Source organism: Sinohyriopsis cumingii, chromosome 7 (genome assembly GCF_028554795.1).
Source record: "Sinohyriopsis cumingii isolate HCF-2022 chromosome 7, ASM2855479v2, whole genome shotgun sequence".
Taxonomy (NCBI): Eukaryota; Metazoa; Mollusca; class Bivalvia; order Unionida; family Unionidae; genus Sinohyriopsis; species Sinohyriopsis cumingii.
In genome coordinates, this window is record NC_142967.1 from 132,010,826 (window position 1) to 132,029,621 (window position 18,796).

Sequence of the window (18,796 nt, forward strand, 5' to 3'; positions counted from 1 at the left end):
CTGAGAGGTGCATAAGGCAAAATCAATGTTAAAGTATGTAGACATTTTCTTATGAAATGAACCTAAAAGTGTGTTCCAGTACAATTCGGATTGAATGTCATGCACTGTGATGTCACAATGAAAGCTATGCATATTGATAAACAATTTCGTAGAACCCGTGATGTGACGATTCTACTGGATGCACTCTTATTTTGACCCAAGTTAAGTTCATGGCCACCATTGTAAAAAAACGTATATATCGATAATTTTTGTCTTTAAGTTTCTTGATGACAGTTGAGGTGCAGCTCATTCAAAAAATCAGGATTGAATAGACTTTGGTTAAAGAAAATGAGTTAAATTTTAAAAGAACAATTTATATTTAATATAAAATGAGTAAATGCACATACATGACCTATGTGACTTTTACTATAATGATGGTTCTTTCAAATCACAAAGATTATTATAAGGATTCAATGAGGTGATGTGTAAAGACATTACTCATGCCACAGTATATACACTGACATGAAAATGTATTAAGACATTACTCATGCCACAGTATATCATACACAGACATGAAAATGTGCAAAGACATTACTCATGCCACAATACATCATACACAGACATTAAAATGTGTAAAGATGTTACTCATGCCACAATACATCATACACTGACATGAAAATGTGCAAAGACATTACTCATGCCACAATACATCATATACAGACATGAAAATGTGTAAAGATGTTACTCATGCCACAGTATATCATACACAGACATGAAAATGTGTAAAGACATTACTCATGCCACAATACATCATACACAGACATGAAAATGTGTAAAGATGTTACTCATGCCACAGTATATCATACACAGACATGAAAATGTGTAAAGATGTTACTCATGCCACAATACATCATACACTGACATGAAAATGTGTAAAGAAATTACTCATGCCACAATACATCATACACAGACATGAAAATGTGTAAAGATGTTACTCATGCCACAGTATATCATACACAGACATGAAAATGTGTAAAGACATTACTCATGCCACAATACATCATACACAGACATGAAAATGTGTAAAGATGTTACTCATGCCACAGTATATCATACACAGACATGAAAATGTGTAAAGACATTACTCATGCCACAGTATATCATACACAGACATGAAAATGTGTAAAGATGTTACTCATGCCCCAGTATACCATATACAGACATGAAAATGTAATTGCATGGATGGTGGCAAAATTAATTTCAATGATGTAATCCTTACCTGTCACTCTTTCACAGCTTTTTTCATCTTTATGGTATTAATGTATTTTGAGAAGTAGTGAAACATATTTCTAATGCTAATGTGATCAGGGAATGTATTCAAAGTCAAAAGGCATACACATAAAAACCACTTAAATATAGTGAAGAGTATCAACTAAAATGGCTTTTGAATCTGGGATTGGACAGACCAAGTTTGGGAGTATGGTATTCCACCTTGTTACAAAGCAATCAGCTAGGGTAAATCCCACTCAGTCAACTGATGGAAGAGTGAAAGGACCATTCTACAAGAATCAGCTGATCCTGTCTGGAGAAAAGTCTGATGTGACATTGAGCCTGTCTGGAATATGGTGGATTTGAATGTGGATTTTACAATGATGACACCATTAGAGAAAATCCCAAATGTGAAGGCAAACATCTGAGGATTTAGTTCTCCATGACTGTCAAAGATAATTGACAACAGCAGTGTCATTGTAAAGAATCAGGTCTTTCCAAATGGCATCCCTAGCCATAACTGAAAGGCATTTACTTGAGAAGGGAACAAACCATCACATCTTTTGAAGACTGCTAGAAAATGGGCACCCTAGCCAGCTGTGCTAGAGTCCATGCAAAACATGATTCCAGTGACTGATCTTGAAGCCCACTATAAGCCATAAGATATCCAATGGCTGATCTTGATGCCCACTATAAGCCATAAGATATTCAATGGCTGATTTTGAAGCATTATAAGCCATAAGATATCCAATGGCTGATCCTGAAGACCACTATAAGCCATAACGTATTCAATGGTGTTCTTGAAGCATTATAAGCCATAAGATATCCAATGGCTGATCTTGAAGCCCACTATAAGCCATAAGATATCCAATGGCTGATCTTGAAGCCCACTATAAGCCATAAGATATTCAATGGCTGATCTTGAAGCATTATAAGCCATAAGATATCCAATGGCTGATCTTGACGCCCACTATAAGCCATAAGATATTCAATGGCTGATCTTGAAGCATTATAAGCCATAAGATATCCAATGGCTGATCTTGAAGCCCACTATAAGCCATAAGATATTCAATGGCTGATCTTGAAGTATTATAAACCATAAGATATCCAATAGCTGATCTTGAAGCCCACTATAAGCCATAAGATATTCAATGGCTGATCTTGAAGCATTATAAGCCATAAGATATCCAATGGCTGATCTTGATGCCCACTATAAGCCATAATATATCCTCCTTTTTGCTGAAAAGAAGCCTAATGTCAGCTGAAAATTCAAATATGTGATCTATTCTGCAGTTTAGGCTGCATTGAGATGCAAGGCTCATTCACAGGGATTTCATAAGCAACCAGCCTAAAATTAGATCTGCAACCACACTGAGACGACCTGAGACATGAAGGAATTCACAGGCTGAAATCTGACTCTCCAAGCAGATTGAAGACACCACTGACTTTTAACAATGTTTCAAATTCCATTCAAGATGAATGGAATCCTGGAGTGAAATAACAGTTTGTCCTTGCTTAATGTGTTTGTTAAAAAAAGGTGGCTCACCTTGTGTTTTTGGTGATGATGGGACAAAGGCTAGGTGGTAGGTCCTAAAGTGACACAACCCAGACCATGAGTTGATGTATGGCTAGGGAAAGAGATTCTGACTGGAAGGGAGAGCCCTAAACTGGTGTGTCCCTGTAAGTGAACCTCAGGAATTTATTGGAAGACATGTGAATGGGAAAATGAAAATATGCATCTTGGAGGTCAAGGCTCGTGGGAAGAAAAGGTGACATTACGGTTTCCATCCCGAACGTGGGTTACTGTATGTGTAGATTGAGAGAGTTCAAGCAGATTATGGTCCTCAGGTTTCAATTGGACCAAGAAGACTCTTGAGTAAAATCTTGGAGAACTTGTTGCGGGAATGATCTTTACTAATCTGTACAGAGGACAGAGTTTACTCCTTACTTGAGACATCTGGTTCTCAAGTTTCATTCAGCCACAAGACCAAACCACACCAATAAGGACACCTTAGTGAGCACTTACACATAAAGAAGAATGAGCAAAGTTAATTTAAACTTAATCTGTGTGACAGAACCAACAGCAAAGACTGACCTGGGTTTTGCTTCCTCTGTCCAGTCCATCATCAGTTTCATTAGGCCTTGCTCTTCTGTCAGATTCTGACACAAGGGAAATTTCTGCAGAATGTAACAGTATAGCAGCAGAAAACTCCCCTCCTGAAGACAAGTGTCAAAAAATTTGGTCAAGTCCAGCTCTGGAATCTGCATGGCTTCTAGAGGCATGTCCCAGCCATCATCTTTGCTGCCTTTCTCACCTGTTACAAATAATAACATTGTATTGTTAAAGAGAAGCTCACATGCTATTTGAATATTAGTATTTTTAAGCAATGTTGAATAAACCCTAGAAAGTAGGTATAAGTAAACCAATGAAGGTATGCAAAACACACAGCATGATTGGCCTACCAGGGTGTATTGGATTAAGAGTTACAGCCAAATGAGGGAAGATGAATGGGCAGAGTCAAAACAAGCATGGATGCATGTGTGTGTGTGTGACTTGGATTTTTAATGTACCTTTAATAATTTTCCAGTCAGATCACTACAATGTCTACAATGTGACAGATTATAGTGATGTCTAGCACTGGGGCATCATGTTACAGATGTGTAGCATTATGCCCCACCCATTCACATTATCTTGACACCAGGCTGACCAGTCCTAACCCTAACTTCTTAATGCTGAGCGCCAAGCGAGGCAGCTGCTGGTACCATTTTATAAGTCTTTGATATGACTCAGCCGAGGTTCAAACCTGTGACCTCCCACATCAGAAGCAAACGTTCTAACCACTTAGGCCACAGGAGCAGTTGGCATGGATGCAAAGAATATCTCTTGCGTGGAGAAAAGAACACCTATAATCATATACCATATCTTCTGCAATTCATAGGCAACAAAACATTAATTTTTCTGCCAGTAACATTTCATCACATTGTTTCCAAATACAAAACAGGAATGAAAACAGTTTTTTTAGCACTATAATTTAGCATCATGAAGTAAAGAAGCCAATTTTGATATCTTTAAATTTTAGATAATGCATGAAAAGCTGACATTACTTGCCTAGTTCTTTTGTATTTGATATAAATCTAACAACCAAAAAATAGATATAATGACACAGCTATATATTTTGCAGCCATGATATGTGTGCTTTCCAAATGAACCACCATGTCAGCATACCAATTTCTGATAATTGGTGTCCACAAAAATCTGTTTAAAAAATACAACTGAAAACAAAGTATAAAAAAATGAGCTGAGTAGATTTTCATGGTATATAACACTGAAATATATGTATGTAACACTGAAATATATGTATGTAACACTGAGAAATGCATGTATTCTTAGTATTAAGAGTAGACAACAAAGGTAAATTTCTCCAAGAATACTTACCCAGTCACATTAATGTTAAGATTATAAGCTTCACTACCTATAAAATCCAGCAATTCCAGAAAGATGAAAATTTTGTTTTTAATGTCTATATATGTTATAGACAAAATTGACTACAGTTACCCATTTTCTTCACTTCAACCATCCCCACCCTACTATATGGTGCTAGTTGCAAATGAGCGACATATCAGTGAGGATGCTTACACTGGTGGGTCAGTGTCATAGGGTTTACTTGTAACTGGGTAAATGTTCTTGGCAAAACATTATTTACTAAACAGTTTGATTTCTACTTTGATTGCATTTCCCAATCACATTAACATTTGGAGAATAGGTAGGAGGTGGAAATAATGCATCCTACCTCTAACATCGGCATCTTTTGAGGGACGAATGTCTCTATTCACCTGAACAATTATAAACTGCCATCCTGATATGATAGTAATACAGCCATGTGCTCAAAAGGATGTTCACATGTCCAAAGACCACAAAAATTAGATAAGGATAAAACGTTACTTTCCCTTATTTAGCAAAACAGAAAGGAAAAAAGAAAGCTTGGACAAATTCAAGGAAAAACACTATACCCATGCCCCAAAGTAGGTTGTACAAACCTGAAATTGGTCTGGTGGCCAACTGGGGAACAGTCACTGGACCCACCAGACTCTTCTATGTTTCTGTTATGCTTGATCTTGGAGATAAAAACTTGAGAAGGTTGAATGTACATGACATCCAATGAATTCTATTATAACTTGGATTGAAAAACTGCATTTGAACATGAGACTCACCAAGATTGCTTTAATTGCATTGAGTAGAAATTCCCATGAGGTGTATGTGGTCCTGAGATCATTCTGAATACAAAGAATGTATTACCCACTTCAGCAAAAAGCACAGAGATTGAGGGATTATATCCTCTTCTCTTCAATGTGTTTTAAATAATTTCTATGAGTATGAAATGGATTTGCTTAGCTGCCTCTCTCAATGTGTCAACAAAGAAGAGAGTTTGAATAATGACCTCCTGATTTCCAACAGACAACAACTGGTTCTTTGCTCTGAAACTTGGGTGTATTATTAAAAACCACATAACCATCCAATCATTTCAAGTGAAAAATGTGAAGCTCACTCACCCTACACACTAAGGCTAGTGCTATCAGAAAGTATGTCTTTTAAGGTAGCAGCTTCATAGAGGCTCTGGCCAAGGATTCAAACTGCTCTGAGTTATGCCAGGTTAAAACCCATGAAAGATTCAATTTTTGGAAAGCAGGTAAGTGATTTAGGATAAATCCATTCAAAGTCTGACTTTAGGTCTGAAAGATTCTTGTCATGATCGATATTAGCTCTACCATGATGCCTTAATATGTCTTAAATCATGGAGCAAAATCCCCTGATAGCAACTGGAGCTAATGTTTTTTCTCCTCAGTGAGCCAGAGAAAAAGGTTAGCCACCTGAAAGACTGTAGCATTCAAGGGGATGATGTTGTTATCTTTGTACCAGTCACTGAAAAACTGTTACATACATATGCATGGTTTCAAACTGGAGGGCTTTACTGCTCACAAGATTTTCTCCACAAATGAAACTCCTTTCTATGCAAGGTTCTCCTGAGAAAAGCAAGGCATAAAGAAGTATGTCTGGGCATGGATGAAACATGGGGTTGTTTGAGCAGAATGAATATTTCACCTGAATTTCAACAGGATGGTATTATTTTGTGTTGACAAGAAGACAAGAATGACACCCATAACATCACAAAATATCAAATTCAAATGAAATGTGTTTGCAATACATAACTGCATATATGTGACACTAAGGTCAAAGAAAAATAAAGTCCACAACTCAAAAAAATGAAAATTTATTCACAAAACATCTCAACAAATGAAAGCTTCCTTGAATGCATAAAATTCCACCACAATTATGGCTGGAGGGTTCAAAATCCTGAAGATTATTGAACGATTCATGGTGGCAATTCAAAATGTTGTTTCTCATACTGAACAAAATCTGAAACTAGCACCACTAGCTGGGGTGAGGGGAAGATATTGGGTAAGAAGAGTTTCTTCCCTTTGTCCATTTAGTGTGCAAAAAGGAGTGTTTGTATATCATTATTGTGTCTTTACTTCTGGTGTATGACTAGACTGCAATGAGCTATAAATAGGTGTTTACTAGTTTTAAAATCAATCTTAATAATGAACCTGTTTAAAATTTTAGGGCAATTTATCATTGGATCACTAAGTCAGGTGAATTCTGTTGGAATGTGAGGTACTGTGACAGATCAAGTAGGATAATGTTGTGATGTAGAGCCAAAGAGTTGAAAAGTTAATTAATTCCCATTTCTTATGTTTTTTGTTTTAATATCATGGACTATGGACATCAGGAACATTTGGGGATTATTGTGAATTCATTCAAAGGAGTTTTGGACAATGCCATTGTGATAAATCAAGACTGGTGATTCTTCAGAACATTCAGGACCTAGAATTCATTTTGAATACATTATTCTTTCGACTTGTGACAGAACTTTTAGGATTATTTTGGACTTAATTCACAATAATGAAAGTTTCTCTAACATTTTTATTTTATAACTACTTAGAGAACTAAATCCTGTATTGAAGTTAGTTTTGCTTCTTTCTGGTACTTAGTTTCAGACCCTAGTCATAACAAGAGAAATAGAGAAATATATATGGTCATTCATAATCAGCAAGTGAAGATTAAATACCAGAAGTAACTAGCAGTTTATAACCAGTAAGGAGTCTAATTAGTATGTTATAGCTCTATAAACAGGACCTATTTGTTGTTATTCTTCCTTTCTTTTTTTCTTCTCTTTCTTATTTATTTTAAATTCACTTTTTTTCAAGTAAAGAACTGGTTAATTACCAACAGGACAATAACTACTGGTAATTCATAGTAAATAATACTGCAAACAAGGATAGTAGCAAGAAAATTGTGATGTCTTTGACAGATTTTGGCAATCAATCCCTCCTACCAGGCCTTCTGGAACTGAGACAAATAGTTTAAAGGTGAGTGTCATCAAAACAAGGTCTGCACAATTGTTCTGTGTTACACTAAATATGGTATTTGATATATTCATCATTTATGTCACAATGGTGATGCCTTAATGTGTCTATTGGTGAAGAGTGGAGAGATGAGCCATTACATGTACTCATCATTTATGTCACAATGGTGATGCCTTAATGTGTCTATTGGTGAAGAGTGGAGAGATGAGCCATTACATGTACTCATCATTTATGTCATAATGGTGATGCCTTAATGTGTCTATTGGTGAAGAGTGGAGAGATGACCCATTACATGTACTCATCATTTATGTCACAATGGTGATGCCTTAATGTGTCTATTGGTGAAGAGTGGAGAGATGAGCCATTACATGTACTCATCATTTATGTCACAATGGTGATGGCTTCATTATCAGGATGTACATGGTTGACAAAAATAATAATTAGAACCAAAACAGTAAACCTGATCTGCTGGAGCATTATACCAGGGCAAATCCAGGTCTAACTTATGCACTACAAGGAGTATACAACAGAAATTAAGACAGACAATTATTGGTAGCATGCATGTAATGGCACAACTTGCTGCAATTGAACAGATGAACACAAATGGATATATTTTACAGGCATGAATGAAATAAACCCACCTTAATATTAAATCAATAACTTGTTAAAATTACTTTTAGCAACTTCTTTCAAACTCTCAGTTAAGTGAGAGATTCTGTTGCCTGTCACTATTAAGCTGATTTGATTAAGCAATAATTACTAACAGGTATCACATTTTAAGAAGCTGAAAGTTGAGAATATTTCAACATACAAAATATGTAAACCATGTGGTAAATTGTATCATTAAACTACTTTTGTGTAAAACCCTCATTCACAGGTTGGACACTCAAGTACCAGATAACACAGTACCCATCGACAAAGTTTACTGGAGGTACAGAACTGAAACTGTTGTGTGGAATAGAAAAAGTTGGCATCCTGACAGGGTCACAGAATAATACACTGGAATAAAAAAATTTATCAGAGAGATAGATAGCCAGGGTCCAGGGTCCAGGCATAATATACACTGCCAAAGTGGTAGACAAAAAAAATTACCCTATCTGTACCCAATCATAATAATAATAATAATAATAATAATAATGACTTTGTATAGTGCCTAATCTTTAGAAGCTCTAAGCGCTTTACAACATTAGACAACACCTATAAGATAAAAAACATATATAATGATATGATTTCAAACACAAACACCATGAAATTAGAAAACAAAAAAAAAAAACATGCTGAGAATATTTAAGGTAGGAAACATTATTAGGTCTTTAAGTTTGTTCTTGCAGTCGAAAAAAGTGAGTTTTGAGAGCACTCTTGAATGTGATCACTGTGTCTTTGTGTCTAAGTTCACTGGGCAATTCATTCCACATTGCTGGGCCCTGGTATGCAAAAGAACGCTGTCCATATGATTTTGTTTTCATAGTGGGAATAATGAGTATATGATTGTCATAAGAGGAGCATAAGTATCTTGCTGGAGTGTACACATGGGTGAGGTCGGATAGGTATGTTGGACTAGAGTCCGTCAGTGAAACATAGCAAAGAGAACAAATTTTGTGTTTGATTCTGGATCGAATGGATAGCCAGTGTAGGGTACAGAGCAGCGGGGAGGTGTGCTCTGATCGTGGTACTCTAAGTATGATCCGAGCAGCTGTGTTTTGAACTTTCTGAAGTTTCTGGAGCAGATATTGAGATGAACCAGACAGAATTGAGTTACAACAGTCCAGTCTTGAAAGTACTAATGAACACACAAGTGTTTTAGTGGCATCAACTGAAAGATATTTGTGAATTGAACTGATGTGTCTCAGCTCAAGATATGCAACCTTGCATATGTTCATGACATGTTGGTGCAATGTGAGAGTACTGTCCAGCGTAACACCTAGGTTTCATACTGTTTGTGTGAATTTAATGTTGGTGTTGCTGATATTTATTGTTTGAGGTAAAGGATGTGAATGAGAAAGTCTTTGTGTTATAATCAGAATGGCCTCAGTTTTATCATCATTCATCTGCAGCTTGTTACATGTCATCTCTGATTTCACATCAGAAATGCACCTCTCTACACCTTGGATGGTAGCATCAACTTTAGTTAGGTGGCTAGATTTGTATATTTGGGTGTCATCAGCGTACAATTGGTGAGACACTGGATGATGATCTATGACACTTGGGAGTGGCTGAGTGTATAGAATAAAGACAACAGGTCCAAGAACAGTCCCTTGTGAAACACCACAACATAGATCAACTGGGCTGGAGTGTATTCCATTTGCAGACACAATTTGTGTCCTGTTGACCAAGTAGGACTTGAACCACAGTAAGGCTGTATCATGAATGCCAAATACATGCTGGAGACAGTGAAGTAATATATCATGGTCTATTGTGTCAAATGCTGCAGACAAATCAAGGAGGGTGAGGACTGTAATCTTTCCGCTATCCAAAGCAGAGAGAATGTCATTAACTACTTTTAGAAGAGTAGTTTCAGTACTGTGGCAAGGGCAACATGCAGACTGTACACTGCTAAAAAGACTGTTTGAATTCAGATGAGATACAAGCTGGGATAGAACAACCTTTTCTAAGATTTTTTATATGAATGGGAAATCACAAACTGGGCGTTAGTTCTTTATGGTCTAGATGGTCTAGTGTTGGTTTCTTCAGCAGAGGCATTAAAATGGCAGTTTTGAAAAATGATGGGAATTCCCTGGATGAGAGAGAGGTATTAATAACATCAGTTAGTGAAGGCAATACTGGATCTAAGCACTCAAGCAGCAGTGATGTTGGAATTGGATCAAGTTCACATGACTTTGGTGCACTCTTCATCAGGATTGTATGTACGAAATCCAGAGACAGGTTCAAATGCTGCTAATGGTTGCCACTCAAATTCTCTATCCAAACTGTATGGTGACGATGAGTCAATTGAAATTGTGGTGCCAAGCTTATTTCTAATGGTTTGTACTTTGTCACAGAAGAAATCTGCAAACATGTCCGGAAGGTCGACTGGAGAGAAGGTAGTTGGAAGTGGTGTAGATTTGTTCCTTGACATTAGCTTGTTAGTAATCTCGAAGAGCTCTTTGCAGCTGGAACTTTCCATGATCTTAGTAGTGTAGTGGGCTGATTTCGCTGCATGGACTACATTTGTGACATTCTTCTTAGCGGCTTCATAGATCTGCTTATGAATAGTGAGTCTGGTGGAAAACCAAAGCCTTTCAGCTTTACGGCAGTCTCTTTTATCAGTGCGAAGCTGGTCCCTAACACTGCTATACCATGGAGAACAATTTTCATATCATCAATTTGTTTCTAATACAAAGACCTAGGAGCTACAGGACATAAGGGCATCATTAATATGCATCTTACAAAATTATGTCACCATACACTGATGCAAGAAATAATTTGACTCAGGCAAGAAAAATGAGGATTTAAAAAAATGAAGATTTAAAATCTGTATAATTTCTATTCAACATGTGCTTGTAAATATCCTAACATACCTTTAATACATATCCTACCTGATTTTTTAAAATGCAAACATATGCACTCTTCCACTATCTTTGTCATGTGTGAGAGAGATGCCAGAGTCCGTGAAGCTGCATGGATACAGGGCTGCAGGAGGATGGAATGTGGGGACCCCTGAAGCCACTGGATTATGGTTGTCATGACAACAGTACTGCTGCCATCTTCAGGGTTGCAGTTGTTTAAAAGACAGAATACCTCCTTAACCATATCTATGGTCTCCTGCTGTTGATGGTATCTATCAACCACTGAGAAACATAAAAAGTTCACTTGTTAGGAAACTCTTTTCCCCAAAAAATACTTTAATATAAAGTAAAAAGGTGCCAAAGCTACTTTCTATTTAAAAAGAAAAATTGCATGATTTTCTTGAAAGTAATTTACAACTTTCTTTTCTGTCAAAATGTGTCATGAACAGTCCTCATACAAACATTCAGAGACAGTTTGTAAAATGTCCCAAATGGTCAAAAATATTTTACAATTTAAACTTCAAGCACATTTTAAATAATCAAAATAGTCATGTAAATTCTTCTGTAGTGCTTGATTACAATCTAAAAAATACAAATCAATGAAAATAATGGCACTTGCATAGCTTCTCTAAATTTCTCTTTTATTTCACTGCATGAATGTGATTTATAGGGCATGAAAACATTACTCTCTATCAGCAAAAAGTCATAAAAACTAGAAATATGTTCACAGAATACAAATTCACTGCCATTCCATCTTGTAATATATGAATTTCCAAACCTACACAGAAAACCTGACAGGTGTGAAAAACAGAAGGATGAAAGGACAAGAGTAACATTATAAGCCTTTCTATATTCATAGCAGAGCATAAAATCTGTAAGGAGATTGACCTGTTATGTATATCTGTATTGTGTGTTTAATATTTGTCCATGACAGTAGACTGCAATCATAAATTATAAACAAGATATTACATAGCCAATTTATGTTCATGTGTGGAGATTCTATTTTAAGATAATGAGCTATAAATAGGTTGTTAATGTAGGTGTGGGCTCCACATAATGAACCTGTTACATTTTGGGGAAATTTTCCATTGGATAATTAAGTGAGGTGAGTTGTGTGCAATATAAGTCAGACGGGAGGTATTATAATACAGAATCATAATAGAGTCATGGCTATGTATTTAAGGAGGAAGAAGAGAATAATAAATTCATTCCTATTTCTTATTTTTATTACTGTTCATATTTTATTTTCAGTCTGCATAAGTATTTATGGGTGTGATTGCATTTAATTTGATAGGAATCTTTTTTTAAAATTATTTATTGGAATTACAAAATACTTATATGTCTGTGGACTAAACAATATTTTGGGATTATTGTGAATTTATTCAAAGGATTTCTGGACAATGCCATTGGAATACATCAAGACTGTTGGTATTTCAGCACATTTAAGGCTATTGGTACATCAGCACATTCAAGAATGGGAATTCATTCATTTGGAACACTATTCTTTTTGACTTGTGATAGAACTTCAATGATTTTTTTAGATTTAATTTATAATTCTGCAAGTTCCTCTTAAATTTTCATTTTATAACTAAGAGAATTAAATTATTTGTTAAGTTTTATCAAATTTGTTGCTTCGCTCCTTTCTGTTATTTAGTTTAAGACCATAGATTCATAGCAGACCACTGGGGAACCAAACCAACCTGCTCCCTCCACTGTCTCAATCTCAGTCAATAGGTTGATAAGGACTGTGGACAGAGCATCCTTGTCATTCAGGGGCTTGTATGTACTCTGGCAAAAAAACTGAGCAACACAGTGAATATAGTTCCGTCTCTTGATAGACAAATCTTCTGACCAAGTGCTAGATGCCTGAACATTGAAACCAGATGCAGCCTTCATTACCCTGAAACAAATAATTCAAATGTGTTAAATTTTTATTTCCATACAGACATCACAAATTTTTCAACCAAGGTTAACTAGAAACCCACATTTCAATTCAAAAGTCTATTTCCAGCAAAATACTGTAAGGGATGAGAAAGCAGAAAAAGACAGATGGTTTCTGATTTTAACTTATGAGTAATTTTTATACATACAGAAAAATAAATGATTTTGAACAGACTGTTTAGTTATTCAAGATAGGAAGTCTAACATTCTCCTTGTATCTTGTTTCTTTTTATTATTTTAAAAAAAATGCCAGTAGATTGTTTTGATAATGTTAAACAAAAGAATTTACAAATCAAAATGGGCACTTGAACCCATCTAGGTGCTGCACAAGTGTCAATAGTTTACACCTTTCAGTTTGTAAATTAACATAACCAAACTTAACATCTTTCATTTACTGCACTGTTTACACCATCAAATATGTTATGCTTTGGAAAGATCATGGTTTTCCATTCCTACAGTTTAGTAAAAATTTTATCCAGCATAATATGGTTTCAGCATGAACTAATTAATAAGTTTTCTGGAGGGTAATATTCATATTGTCAGAGAACTACTCTAACAACCAAGTAGACACCACCCCCACCCCCGATCCAGTTAACTTTTTATTTATCAACATACATATTTGGCTAGACGGACTGTCTGCTGCTACTGATTAATTTTGGTTCATTCTGTCAGTGAGTGATTCAGCAGCAACTGAATGAGCACAACAGGGTCGTACAAAGGTCACAGCTGGGATGTGAAACTCCTTGATAGAATGTTACTGACAAACTTTGAATAAAATTTTTCTGTGGAAACTAATTTCAGACTGGATTGTCCCATATAAGTTCAGGATGCCGGGGGCAACCATGTGGACAAATGAATAGCACAAGTTTAAAGCTGAAATGATCATGGCACACCTGGGTAAATCTCCTCACAGCAAACTGCACCAGGCATGCTCTCAATTTGTCTACATGAAACACCTCTGAAGAGACTTGTGGAGTTAGTAGGGTTGTGCAGAGTGTCTCATACCTACATGGAGCTGCAAGGGGCATGGATAAAACATAGCTTGAGAAGTCATCTGATATGCCATACATGCACTGAAGGAAGCTGGTATGAAGTATATAGGAATACTAGCTTGAAACACAAAACTAATGAGAAAAAAAATGCATGAAACTGGTGATGGTATATAAGAATGCCAAAACAGCAAACAGAAATGTCCAAAGTATGAATATGGTGAATACAGATACTGTGTTTGAATCGCATGCCTCCACCTGATCATCAGAATGACTCCAAAATTAGTTACAAGTTATTACATTTACCTGCTGGCAATGACATGATGTCTGATACAAGACCCATGCAGGGATCCATCAAGGAGTCAGAAAAGAATGCATAGAATATGGGCATACTACATTCAGAAATAAAGTTCAAAAAGTAAACAACATATATGTATAGTTAAAAGTTAATTGTACACATACAATCAAGCAAAATGGGGCAAGTCTCATCTCATTATTCAGCACCCAATGAGCACTAAGTTATATGAATGGTTCAGAAAAAGAGACTTGGGATTTTGAAAGGTTGTTAAGCATGTCCAACACCTGTATATTTAACTAGAAACAGTTGAGAAGAGGTAAATTGGGACACTGAGAAGTCTGACCCTTAGAGTACAATAATAAAACCAGCTGATACTCAGGACATGTGGGTATAAGCATATGGGCATAATAGCTGAATGCCATTAGGAAGTGACTTGATCTGAGGGTGAAAGAAATATTGTTAATGCATGAAACTGACAATGGCCTCAAGGAAGTGAAGAGGCTATGAAACATTGTGACTACAGTCATTGGCATATAACAATAATAATGACTGAGATTCAAGTGACATTGATAAAATGGTAACAAGTCTGTTGATGGGTTAGACAGGTCATCAAATGCAGTTGCATGGTCAAATCATAGATCCCATTCTTTTAGTACAGTGAGTAATGTCTCCTTGCAGCAAAGTTACAAGTATCAAATGTAGGTGGATGGTCAAATACACTGACCCAGTCTTGCAGCACATCAACAATTACTCACGAAAGTACTGGCAAGCATATTATATTGTATTTCAATCAAGACAGACAGTCAAGGGCATTGAAAACCCATAAATCTGAAAACTCTGTAGAATTCAGTTTTGAAGAACCCAATAATCTGTTGTACAAATATGAGATATACTAATGCATAATTGGTATGAATTCATAGGGCCACTAACAGGTGATACAGCTGAAAGTGATAATCTAGCATAGGCTGTGAGAAATGAAATGTTAAGTATATCAATTTATGCATGTTAAATCTCTGAAATATTCCAATTACACAATGGTATCGCCAATGTAGGAAAGGAATAGAAAAATTACATGTGCAATATATGGCTACATCCCCCTCCCAACATCCATCTTTGTGCAAGCTAAGTCTAAGTGGCACACCTTAATGCAACTATGATCTCTCAGTCACTATAGTTCAGAACCTTTGCAAATGGCACACAACGCATATGTAACAGGAAGCAATTGCTGTATGGATGTAATCCATGAGCCTATAAAGTCCTGTTGGTTTGTAAGCCTGCTGACCCAGCCGATCTGTTGTTTGTATCCCAAGAAAGAAACAGAGAGGACCCTGTCAGTGTTGTTCTGGTTAATAGCAGACTCTCCTCCAGAGGGCACTCATGGGGTTCCTCCTCTCTGTGGGTACCAGCAGCTAGAATAGAGCAATCTGTTCATGTTCACTGCACTGGGTCATGCCTAGTATTTGTGTAAAATGAGACACCAATCCCTCTACATATGGTTATATAGAAGGTAGAAAGCATTGACTTTATGAAATTAAGCATATGAATGTCACAAAGTGCAATTTGTAGCCATAAACAATGGTGACTGAATGAAACATAGTTCTGATATGCAAGGAAAGATATTACAGTGCACAGTGCAAGATAACTGACTGACCATACTGAGTCTAATAGGAGAAATGAACACCTACCCTTACATAAAACTTGGTGTGAAACACATGGTACACACACCACTGGTGCATACAGTGCATACAACACTGTAGAATGTAAAGGAATCTAATGATCATAAAAGAGGTGTATGTGTGTTTTGGATTTTTAATGTACTTTTAATAATTTTTCAGTCTTATCGTTATGATGTCTGCAGTGTGGCAGTTTATAGTGATGTCTAGCACTGGGGCATCATGCTGCAGATATGTAACATGATGTCCCACCCAGTCACAAATGCTGAGCACCAAGAGAGGCAGCTTTTAGTACCATATCTGTTAGTCTTTGGCATGATTTGGCTGTGGATCAAACTCATGACCTCCCACATCCAAGATGAACTACCTGGGTTGTAGTAATAATTTAGTAACAAACCTGGCTGTTTGTTTACGGATTTGTTCAATTCTGCTTTATTACACCCATGTAACTGCTACAGGAACACTGATCTAAAAAGTGGTATACTACAGTCCAGTCAGTGACCAAAACATGGAATAAGGTGGACTAAACTCACAATGCTACTGGTAGATACCTGTGGTGGCCATCATTGGAAGTAGTTCCCACTTCTGAAGTAGTGCACTGCAGTGCAGTTACCACATTGTATCTGTTGAAGTCGATCTCTCCACTGTAACCTGATGTACAAAGTCTCAGTAACCCTATGTAAACCAGGTTGAATATAAAAATCTGATGGCATTTTCTCCATTGTAATGATCAATTCATTTTTATTCAACTCATGAGAATTAAGCATTTTATTGAGTTAAGCTGCTGGAAACGACAGCAGTCATTATATTAGGAACACATAAAAGCAAATGATATCCAAGATAATAAAGGTGGGAAAACATATATGTCAAGCCAAAGTCACAGTAACAGGTCAGTCACCAAAACTGGATTGTCGACAATGATAACAGTAGGTGGACTTCAAAAGATCAAGAAGTCCCTCAATGCAAATTACCTCCAATATTTGCTCTAAGTGGTGAGAGGTACAGTTAAAGAGATTGATCAAATGATACGAAAATTATTCCCGTCTTCATGAGTTGTGTGACACCATTGTTTACAATCAAAGGCATGCATTGAAGGGCAAGTTGTAGATTGAACTTGAATGTGCAGAAGGCACTTAGGAAACACTTAGGAAAGGGACAGAACCAAATTAAAAAGTTCTTGTGTGAAGGAAAGGAACAATGGACAAAGCAAAGTGGTGGAATATAAAACTGAAGCTAGCTAGAAATATATGTTATGCTATCATTATTTCAAACTAAGCATTGATGGAAAAAGACACTTCAAATGAAATTCTTTTGATTGGTTGATGAGTGTAGTATTAATATGTAGCCCCAAAATATTGGTGTGGGTTATTGAAATTATGCCTAAGCAATCATGTAAGTAACAATTAATTATGTCTTTTAATTTAATTAATTTATACATAATTACACACACACACACACAGATATATATATATATATATATATATATATATAGACACACACACATTCATGTAAACACACACCGTGATAACTACTGCAGAACCTCTAACATAAAAGCAACAAATTCTTACACAATGTAGGTAAGAATCAATGTATCTGAAAAAAAGTGAAGTTACTTACAGACCTGATAAATAAATATACATAATTTTTGGAATCCATATGCTAATACATGTATATATGACACTGCTTTTTGTTGGCAGAAGGGCTGGTCCCTCCAGTGAGATTTTACTTTGTAAAAAAAATTCCACATGAATTGTGTAAATTGTCAGTGAATGAATTTGCATAACCTGTTTCTATTTGATATTCAGTGTCACCCATAAAATACCTGTTACACTAAACTACAAATGGTACAGTTTTTATGGAAAAACCCTTTATTAAATATAATCCTAAACAAGTTTTTGTTGAAAAACTCTTAAATAAATATATTCCTAAACAGGTTTTTATGGAAAAACCCTTTATTGAATATAATCCTAAACAAGTTTTTATGGAAAAACCCTGTAATAAATATAATCCTAAAGAAGTTTTTATGGAAAAACCCTGTAATAAATATAATCCTAAAGAAGTTTTTATGGAAAAACCCTGTATTAAATATAATCCTAAACAAGTTTCATTTGCAATTTCCACTCTCATCATAGTCATATTTATGCCTGAAAACAATAGAGAAATCAGGGATAGAGGAATGTTTATGTCAACTGAAATTAAGTAACAATCAAACTTGGGTGCAACACCAGGTACAAAACTAGACTGCAAGCCTGCCAAGGCCACAAAATTTATGTCTGAATGCAGAAATAATTAAAAATAAAAAAAGAAGTTACATTCTTAAGTCTGACATGATATAAAACTGCTCTATGATGATTCTACAGTACCCCCACCACAAACAATACAACAATATTCATTGAACAAAGTCACTGTCCTAACATTATTTTGAAATTTCTTTTTAATAATGTATTAATGCAGCTATAATTGCACTGGCAAAGAATAGTAACTAGTAAACAAATCCAAGCAAAATATATAATAAAAGAAAATCGGCTTTTTTTTGTAAGCAGATATAAGGAACTATTTCACGTGTGGAGTAGAGACATTCTGTACTGTCACTCATGGCTTGCCACTTGTGACAATGTTTCCATTTCACTTCTGAAATATTCCCTTACATCTACTTAAGAGTCCCTTGAAGGGACTGTCTGAAATATTCCCTTAAATCTATTTAAGAGTCCCTTG

At 35.9% G+C, this 18,796-nt stretch overlaps 1 protein-coding gene across 3 annotated transcripts in view; it reads right to left on the reverse strand.

Annotated features, from left to right (window-relative positions):
* Window positions 1-18,796, reverse strand: part of LOC149796144 (ectopic P granules protein 5 homolog) — a 262,648-nt gene that overhangs the window by 7,514 nt on the left and 236,338 nt on the right. For all 3 annotated transcript variants that reach the window (XM_089966059.1, XM_089966057.1, XM_089966058.1), the window contains 3 exons: window positions 12,881-13,080; window positions 11,211-11,462; window positions 3,344-3,563 (listed from right to left, as the gene is read on the reverse strand). In XM_089966059.1, the coding sequence (XP_089822185.1) occupies window positions 3,344-3,563; window positions 11,211-11,462; window positions 12,881-13,080 (672 nt within the window). The remainder of the gene's footprint in view (window positions 1-3,343; window positions 3,564-11,210; window positions 11,463-12,880; window positions 13,081-18,796) is intronic.